The sequence below is a fragment of the Zalophus californianus genome, chromosome 1, assembly GCF_009762305.2.
Source record: "Zalophus californianus isolate mZalCal1 chromosome 1, mZalCal1.pri.v2, whole genome shotgun sequence".
Classification (NCBI taxonomy): domain Eukaryota; kingdom Metazoa; phylum Chordata; class Mammalia; order Carnivora; family Otariidae; genus Zalophus; species Zalophus californianus.
This window is the reverse complement of record NC_045595.1, coordinates 1,683,562-1,693,087: the sequence shown is the minus strand read 5'-3', so window position 1 is coordinate 1,693,087 and position 9,526 is coordinate 1,683,562. Positions and strand designations below refer to the sequence as shown.

General features: G+C 57.5%; 1 protein-coding gene across 1 annotated transcript; it reads right to left on the bottom strand.

Annotated features, from left to right (window-relative positions):
* Positions 1-258: 258 nt before the first annotated feature.
* GADD45B (growth arrest and DNA damage inducible beta) lies at positions 259-2,366 on the bottom strand. The gene is made up of 4 exons (XM_027582594.2): positions 2,084-2,366; positions 1,869-1,970; positions 1,229-1,451; positions 259-990 (listed from the first exon to the last, which is right to left on the bottom strand). Exons 1-4 carry the CDS (start codon positions 2,125-2,127, stop codon positions 877-879), a joined length of 483 nt encoding a protein of 160 aa, XP_027438395.1. The 5' UTR covers positions 2,128-2,366; the 3' UTR covers positions 259-876.
* Between the last annotated feature and the right edge of the window lie 7,160 nt (positions 2,367-9,526).

Genomic DNA, 9,526 nt, shown 5'->3' with positions numbered 1-9,526 from the left:
ATTGCTATGGGGCAGGAGGAGGGAGGGTAAAAAAAAAAAAAAAAAAAAAAAGAGGCAAAGGTTTGTTGGGCTTGGTTGGCGCCGGCTGCAGAGAGAAGAGGCACTGTTTTTGCAAAGGAGCCTGGAGCTGCTAACAGGGACTTAAGTAACACTTCCTGGTGAGCCTGCAGGAGGAGGTTTGGGGGCAGTGCCGCTGGGGTGTGGGGAGGGGGCAGAGGTCCTGGCCCCTCTCCGGGGTGGCAAAGACACAAGAACCCAAAAGCTTTAGAAGTTTATTACAAGGTCATCGTAGAAGTAAAAATATATGTATCTGTAAGCTTTTCCCCATCTCTCTCAGTGGTGCAAGTAACAAGTGCAAGTAACAAAATAGATTGTCTATTCCCTCTGCAAACTGGGAGTTCCTGGGTACAGAGAGCAACACGAGCCCCAGCTCCCAAGTCCCAAAGTCTAGTCCTGGCAAGGGTGCAGAACCCCGCTCAAGCGAGGCCCATGCAGACGTCAGCGCCGGTCTCGAGCAGGGTGGGGGGACACAGTAGGTCTCGCTCCACCCCGAGTGTGGAGTCCAGGCCCTCCACTGTGGGGGAGGCCGCAGCTCCCCAACTCCAGCTGCTCTGTTGCAGAGCCTGAGCTCCAGGTTCCCCTCTCCTGCTGGCCCGGGGCCCCCTCTTCTCCTCTCCCAGGGGGCCGCAGCGGGGCGCTGCTCCAGGCTCACCGCCCTGGGGGCAGCCGCACGCTCCCCTCTTCTCCAGTGGTTCTGCCCCCACGGTCTCACGGGTTGGGTCGTCTGGGGGGGTTGTGCTGGGGGGGAGGGGTCAAATATTTATTTTATTTTTTTTTTTCGTGGCAACCCAGCAGGCTCTGATGCTGGGAAGAGTGTCAACGCTCCTGGAGGGGGACGTAGGGGACCCACTGGTTGTTCCCTCGGCTCTCTTCGCAGTAACTGGCCACCTCCACCAGGCCGGGGCTTTTCCAGGCGTCCGTGTGAGGGTTCTGTGGTGGGGGGGAAGATGGGGTTCAGTGGGAGCCTCCCCCTCCCAGGGCCCCTCTGGGGAAAACAGGCCAGCTCAAAATAGCCCCCCCGGGAAGGAGGCCCCGCCGTGCTGCCCACGGGACATGCCGATCATGGCTGAGCGCTGAGCTGGTACGAGAGCGGCCAGCTCGACTTTGTTGACAAACACGGGCCCAGGTGCCCAGGCAGAGGGTGGGGCAAGTCCCAGGCCCAACTCACCGTGACCAGGAGGCAGTGCAGGTCTCGGGGCTCAGTGGTGCCCTGGGTCTCCGCTGGCTCACCCAGCAGCTGGGCCAGGCGCTGCATGCCTGACACCCGGACGATATTAATGTCGTTGTCACAGCAAAAAGACTGGATGAGTGTGAAGTGGATCTGCAGGGCGATGTCATCCTCCTCGTCTTCGTCAATGGCCAGAAGGCACAGGACCACGCTGTCAGGGTCCCTAAGGGAGCCGCAGGGAGGAGACGGGTCAGCTGGGGGCTGAGGAAAGGCCGCTGTACACAGGGGAGTTTCGAAAAGCAAAGAGAAACCAAAGGCGCGGAAGGGATTGAGGGTGCATGCAGCTGGGGGGGGGGTGCGGAATGCATGCTTCAGAATATTTGGGGGTGGGAAGGCGGGAGCAAATATGGTGGTGGGCACTTGCAAACAAACGCAGCAACGTCAGGATACTGCAACCTTCCCCCCCCCCCCCCCCCCCCCCCCCCCCCCCCCCGGCCGAAAGCAAGCCTAGAGGCCCTCCATCCACACTGGGGACGCTTGGGGAAATCCTAGCCCTGTGCGAGACAGAGGTGCCGCAGGGAGTGTGCAGAGCGGAGGGGGTCCCCACCCGCGCCCAGTCCGGGGACGGGGTGTGACTCACACATTCATCAACTTGGCTGACTCGTACACCCCCACGGTGAGGCGGTCCTGGCGCTGCGCGGCCACCAGGAGCTCCTCTACAGCGGCGCTCACGGTCTGCATCCTGGGGTCAGGAGAGAAGGAGGGAGGGTCAGCGCTCCGCCCGGCCGGGCACCGGTCGCTCAGGTCCCCGCCCGGCCGGGCTGCCCTCAGGCGGCCACAGCCCCGGCTACTTACTTCTGCGCCGCGTTGTCGCACGCCACGAGCTCTTCCAGGGTCATGTTGCAGTTATAATCCACAGTGGAAAGCAGCCCCACGACAGTCCCAAGCGAGAAAATGCAAAATCCGAGGCCGGAAAGCCCAAAACCTTCCCACGGAGCCCGAGCGCTCGTTCAAGACCTTCGGAAGGCAGCGAAATCCTCCCCCAAAAAAGGAAAAAAAGAAAAATGGCAAAAGCCTCAGCAAGAATAATCCGCACGGCTGCAGAGAAAACGATCGCGTCCACGACTTCAGCGATCTGAGCCTGCGGCCGCCGGCGCACGCACTTATAGACTCGTAGCCAGAGGCGTGGCCTCGGTGGCGCGTCCGCCCCTCCTATTGGCGAGCCAACAAAGGCGAGAGAAAGGCGCGCTACGGTTGGCCGACGTCGGGGAGCGGGCGGAGCGCCGCGCGGGGGGCGCCCACGTGGGGGCGAGAGCCGGGAGGAGGGCGCGGGGGGGTGGGGGTGGGGGTGGCGGGGAGCGTGAGTGCCAGAAAAGAAAAAAAAAGCAGAAGTTTTCCTCCTGATTTCCCGGCAGCTGCACCGCGTTTCGGGGCGCGCGCGGGATTTCCAGCGCGCAAGGCCGGCTCGGACTTTCGGAGCGGGGGGGCCTGGAATCCCCTTCTGGTCCCGGGAGAGTCCCCGGCCCGCGCCTTTCCCAAGTTCTGCTGAGGGCTGCACGAGGAGGGGGCCCAGTTTGCAGCCTGATTCCTCCTCCCCGCCAGGTGGTGGGTGTGCGGGGGGTGGGGTTGGCGGCGGGGACCCCAGACCCTGGGTGACTTAACTTATCTGGGGCCCTGTGTCCCCACCTGTCTAATGGCCATGCAACGGCGGCCGCATTGGTTTGGAGGGAGCGTTAAATAAAATAGAGGGTACATAGTAAGTGTTCAATAGACGGCGGTGGTTGCGTGAGGCCGCCGGGAGGCCCCTAAAATTGCAAGCTGCGGAGGCGGCCTCTGTGTCGCCACCTGCCCCCTGAGAATGCACACCAGCCTCATGGAGTTGCAGGAAGCATCAAATAAAACAAGGGGTACACAGTAAGCGTTCAATAAGTGTCACCCGGTGGCAACGGCTAGCCGCCTCGAGGTCCCCAGAAGTAAGGGCTGCACAGCCGCAGGCACTCTAGGGACGAGCCCGGTCGCCCCCTCGTCACCCCCCCGCGAGTTTCAGGGTGGGGCGCGCGCGTGGGAGGCGCAGGTGGCTGGGCCCGGCCGGCCCGGCGCCCCCTGGCGGCGCCCCGCGCTTCAGCATCTGACCGCACCTCCGCACCTGGCGGCGCAGAGCTGTTGGCGGCGGAGGAAGCCAGGGCGGGATGGTTCTCGCTTGCGCTGCACCGGGCCGCTTCGGGTGCGCTGGCAGTGACAGTGGCCACTTTTATTCCTCCTTCCGGAGTGGACGCTGATATGCATGGAGCGCCTACGGTGTACCAGGCTCCCGGTATCATGGTTCATTGAATTTTCAAAGACCCAAGAAGCAGGGTCCATACTTATCTGCATTAGACAAAAGGGGAAACTGAGGCTTAGGGAGGCCACGACTCCCGCAAGCCACCGGCCAGTTGGTGTTGGAGCCACACGTGTGCGACAGGCACGGCCGCACTCAAGAGACTGCCGCGAGCCTCACCGTCTCCCCGGGAAGGCAGTTCACGAGCCTGGCGGGCAGGCCAGCGTGGGATTGCCTCCCACGGTCGATCGGGGGCTCCCGGGTGACTCACAGCTGCGTCCCCTCCCCCGCCAGCCTGGGGTCTGGCCTCAGCCCCGCGCTTCTGTTCCCCTGGCTCCCGGGCCCCCGGTCCCGCTGACGCATCGCGCCGCCTCCGCGCCGCCCACCGTGGGGGCGCGAAATGTCCCGGGCGCTGAGAGGCGTGGCGGTGCCACCTGGTGGCCACACGAGGTCTCTGCGACCGAAGCGCCGGAAGGGAGGGCCGGGGGCGGAGGGGGGCGGTGAGGCGAGGAGGGTGAGGAGGACCGAGACTGGGGTGACAGTTGCAGTATTTTATATACACAATATTTTACATGTGCGACATAGAACCTTATAGATGCCATGTCTTTTAAAATCAGAGACAACCTACTGCCCGGTGCACCTGGTTTGTTTGCTTTTTATATTACGGTAAAATACATTTTGATCATTTGCAAACGTACCATTCAGCGGCATTAAATATATCCTCCGTGCTGTGAAACCGTCACCCACTATCTAGATGCAAAACTCCATCCACCACTGTCTAGATCCATCCTCTCCAACATAACCTCGGTGCCCATTCAACAGGAACCCAGACCCTGGGACCCACCGTTCCACTTTCTGTCTCTGTGGATTTGCCTGTTTTAGACACCTCCTGTTATTGGAATCAGACAGTGTTTGTCCTTCTGTGTCTGGCTTATGTCGCTGAGCACAATGTCCTCAAGGTTCATCCACGTTGTGGCAGGGGTCAGGATTTCCTTCCTTTTTTCTTCTCCTTCTTTTTTTCTTTTAAATGTAAGCTCTAGTGCAAGGTGGGGTTGATCTCATGACCCCAAAATCAAGAGTCACATGCTGTACGGACTGAACCAGCCAGGTGCCCCAGGATATCCTTCCTTCTTTTTTTTAAGATTTTATTTATTTACTTATTTATCAGAGAGCATGAGCAGGTCGAGGAGCAGAGGGAGAGGGACAAGCAGACCCCACACTCAGGGAGACCCCCACTCGGGGCTTGATCCAATGACCCTGAGATCATGACCTGAGCCAAAATCAAGAGTTGGCTGCTTGACCAACTGAGCCACCCCAGCACCACTTAAGGCTGAATAATATCCAGTGTTTGGATGGACCATGATTTGCTTGTCTATTACTCCATCGATGGGCACTTGGGTTGCTTCCCCCTTTTGGCTGTTGCGGATGCCTGTTTTCAACAGTAAAATCTTAGTGGAACCAGGGCATGGGATCGGGGTAAGGAGCTGTGGCATTTGCCTCCGGCACAAATTTTAAGGAAATGCCACAAAACTCAGTCATCAAGATCAACAATATTCTAAAGCAGTATTCTTTAAAAATCAAAATTTATGCAAAATAAAACACCCCACCTACGGCAAACAAAATGTCAAGATTTTATTTTATTTTTTAAAAGATTTTATTTATTTCTTTGAGAGAGAGAGAAACAGCATGAGAGGGGACAAGGTCAGAGGGAGAAGCAGGCTCCCCGCTGAGCAAGGAGCCCCAGGACTCCGGGATCATGACCTGAGTCCCAGGCAGATGCCCCACCAACTGAGCCAACCACACGCCCCTGGAGCCACATTTTTTGTCATGTTGCATTGCACTGAAGGTACGAATAAGACTGAACTTTTATCAGGTGCTTACTACGTGCTGTGCATTTTGTAAGCAGTCTCTCTTCTGGGGGTTCACACCACGTTCACTGCCCACAAAGTGGCACTTGGCGGCTGTGCCACATTCACAGAGGAAGGAATAGAGACTCGGGAAGACAGTATTACTAGTTCAAGGGCACAGAGCTCAGAGTTCCCTGAGGATATCCCCAGATACTCCAGATATCCCAAGGCCCCAGGGGTTAGGACTGGATGTTTGGAGCCAGACTGGGGAGGAGACAAAGCAACATGAGTGCAGAAGGATGAGTGGGTGTCTTCCTGGTGAAGACGGGAGGAGGCATGCCAGGCAGAGGACACAGCCTGGCCTTTCAGGAGGAGGCTGATACCCAGGAAAGGTCTGGACACAGATTCTTTGAGGCTCTGCTTTGCTCTGGCTAAGGGGGCAGAGAGCATTAACACTTGGGGTGCAAAATTTAAGGGATCAGCAAAAAACTCAGTCATCAAGATAGCTAATCTTTTTTTCTCTCATTTTTTAAATTGAGACATAATTCACATACCATAAACCTCACCCTCTTACAGTGTCTGGTTCAGTGGGTTTTGTATAGTGACAAGCTCGTGCAACCATGGCTACTGGTCCAGAATGAGGTAAATGTTTTAATGCGATAGTTTAACTCAAACAAATGCCCCCCAAAGTCCATGATGGACGCAATAGTAAAATCTCCCATCAAGACAGGATCAAGGACTGCCACACCAAGCCATCTCGGAGCCCCAGCCAAAAGGAAAAAATCAGTATGACTGATTTGCCCCGATTTAAAATTTTGAAAATATATCCGTGGATTTTTTTTTTTCCCATTTGCTTTACTTTCTTAAAAGCATCGCATCGAAATAGCATTTCTCATCCTGACTGAGTTTCTGCTTCACCCAAGTCCAGGCCCTGCTTCTTGGGACCCTGCCTTTAAAGCCTCCCTCACCTCCACCCTCTCCGCACAAACCTGGGAGCCAGGGGGTTGCTCTCAGTGGATGAAGGAAGAAAGCAAGGAGGTTGGAGGGTCGGCCTGCCCAGGAGGGGGGGATCCAGCATGGAGGCTGGAGTGCCCCAGGAGGAGAGGCGGGCCTGGGGGGGATGTGGGAGAGGACAGGGTGCTGCCTGGAGGCCCTCTTCATTACAGGAGGTGTTAGGGACCAGATGTCTGTGTTCTGTAAGCTGAGGCCCAGACCTCCACTGGGGTGGTTCTTGGAGGTGGGGCCTCTGGGAGGTGATTCGGGTTAGGTGAGGTCATGAGGGTGGAGCCCCGTGGTGGATTAGCACCCTTATAAGGAGAGAAAGATAGATCAGCCCTTTCTGCACCATGTGAGGGCACAGTGAGAAGGTGGAGGCTGCAGTGGGGAGAGGCCAACCCTGCTGGAGCCCAGTCCCCAACTTCCAACTTCCAGGACGGTGAGGAGTCAGGGATTACGGCTCAAGGCCCCCCAGTCTATGGTGCCTTGTTATGGCGTCCTGAGCTCAGCAGGAGGGGGTGTGAGGGACAGGGTGAGGAGCATGGGGGGCAGACAGAGCCCCCCCAAATGGCACATGGAAGGGATGAGATGACCAAGGAGACTTCTGATTGCTTGGCTTTGCATCCCAGCTTTCTTCCCGGCCAGCTGTGTGAACTTGGGCACGCCTTTCCCCTGCTCCACTCCTGTGCCTCAGTTTCCCTCTCTGCTAATGGATATAATAGCATCATCCAGGATTGTTCTGAGCACCGAACGAGTTCCTTCTGGTCCACACTTAGAGGAGGACTCTGTGGGTGCAGCAACTGCCTCTAAATAGGGGTGCTTTCTAACTTTCAGGCATTGATTGGAGGCCCAAGGGATGCTGATACGGTGCTGGGGTTGGGCACTCCACTTCGGGTGGAGTGGTCAGGGGAGATGACACTTGAGCTGAGATCTGAGTGACATAAAGAAGCCAGGCTTGGGAAGCATGAAGTGAGAGTGCTTCCAGCATAGCACGTGCAAAGGCCCTGAGGTGGGACCACACCTGGCACGTTTGAGGAGCCCCCAGGAGGCCCAGGTGGCTGGAGCAGAGTTAGTGAGAGGCGGCGGGGGGCGGAGATGAGATCAGAAAGGTGGGCCTTGGGGGCTGCGGCGGGGGGGGAGCGTCTGGGTGTCACTCTGGATGTGCCAGGAAGCCGCTGTCAAATTTGAAGAAGGAGAAGCTGGCCTCTGACATCATGTGTTTTTTTTTTTGCAGAGATGAACAAGACGTGATTCCTGTCCCTAAGGAGAGGCTTCCGGGTGGATGTGAGTCATCATCTGAAGTTGGAGATGTTGGTAAGACAGGATGGGCTGGGAGGAGGCGGGGATGATCCTGCAGGTGGTGGAGGTGACAAGGGCAGAGGCCTGGAGGTGAGAAGGACAGGCAAGTTTGGGAACTGCTGGGGGGGGGGGTGGCGAGTAGCAGGTGGCCTGGAGGCCTGCCAACTGCGACATCCTAGCGAGGGGTTGAGGGGGTTCTTTTTTTTATTTAAAGATTTTATTTATTTATTTGAGAGAGAGAGAATGAGAGATAGAGAGCACGAGAGGGAAGAGGGTCAGAGGGAGAAGCAGACCCCCCGCTGAGCAGGGAGCCCGACGTGGGACTCGATCCCGGGACTCCAGGATCATGACCTGAGCCGAAGGCCGTCGCTTAACCGACGGAGCCACCCAGGCGCCCCAGGGTTGAGGGGGTTCTGCTCTGAGGTCACACTCACCTGGCTCAAAACCCACCTGTACCCCTGTGTGCCCTTGACTTGAGGACTTAATCTCTCTCTAACTCCTTCTTTTCAGGGAAAGATCAGACTAGTGAAAGGCTTGCAAGAAAGGATGACCTAGAAGGTATTTGGCACCTGGGAAGAGCTCCCTGTACCCCTCCCCTGCCTGGGACCTGGCAATCCACTGGCAGCCACCCTCTCCCTCCCTGGACCCCCACGCTCCCCAGCCCCCTGCTGCTGCACTCAGAGGGTCACGCCTCTGCTCACCCTCCCCAAACGAAACACCACAAGGAAACCCTCCCTGCTGCCCTTGAATGTGCGGGGCATGATCCTGTACCCAGGCCTTTCCTCTCCCTGGAACCCCGTTCCTGCCCCGGGTCATCTTGCCCCTGCCCCCCTCTCAGCAGGGCTTCCCCTGGCCTCCTGAGATGTTTCACACACACCCCTCACCCGCACATTTCATGCCCCCCTCTCCTTCTTGGCGTTTAGCACCGTCGGACACGCTGTGTGTCTTCCTTTTCCAACATAATTATTATCGCGCCCTTTGCTAGAATGTGGGCTTGACCAGAGCAGGCGTTTCCGTGTCTCCCCACGGTGTTCCCAGCACACAGCAGGTGCTCAATGAAGGTGTGTTGGTTGAACGACTGAAGGAGTCCCCTAACTAATGAAGGGACCAGTGAGATGTCACACCTGGCGCAAAGAGCTCAAAGGACCGCACGTTCCTAGGCAACGAGGTGCTGGAGTAAGTGTGATGATCCGAGATCATCTTCAACTTGGCATCCTTCACTGGAACGTTTATACTTCTCTGGCGCTTAGCCAATTGCTTGGCTAGAGGTCACAGGTCCCTGGAGACCGCCCTCACCTCAGACCCCAGCAGTGAGCTGGGGGTTGGGGGGTGCGACCCCCCAGAACCTCGGGGGCCTCGGAAGAGTGCTGGATTTACACTCCTAGTGTAAATACCGCCCCCCCGCCCCGGGCAGCTTCAAATGACAGGGATCTATTTCTCCCCGTTCTGGAGGGCAGAGGTCCAAGGTCAAGGTGTGCTGGTTCCCTCTGGAAGTTCCGAGCGAGAATTCATTCCTGGCCCCTCTGGCAGCACGGTGCCGCTTGGCTCACAGAGGCCTGGCTCCCATCTCTGCCTCCATCTAGACCCGGACTTCTCCCTGGGTGTCTCTGTGTCTTCACAAGGACCCCAGGAGTTGGACTCAGGGCCCACTCGCATCCCCACGACCTCCTCCTAATTTAACCAATTACATCTGCGAAGACCCTATTCCCCAAACGAGGTCCCACTCACAGGTTCCAAGTGGGCGTGCATTTGCGGTGGGGAGTCAGTACTGGATCCAACCGACAGCGAAGATTCAGGGCTCCCAAGCCCGAGGAGGGGGAGACGCGCAGACAGGCCGGT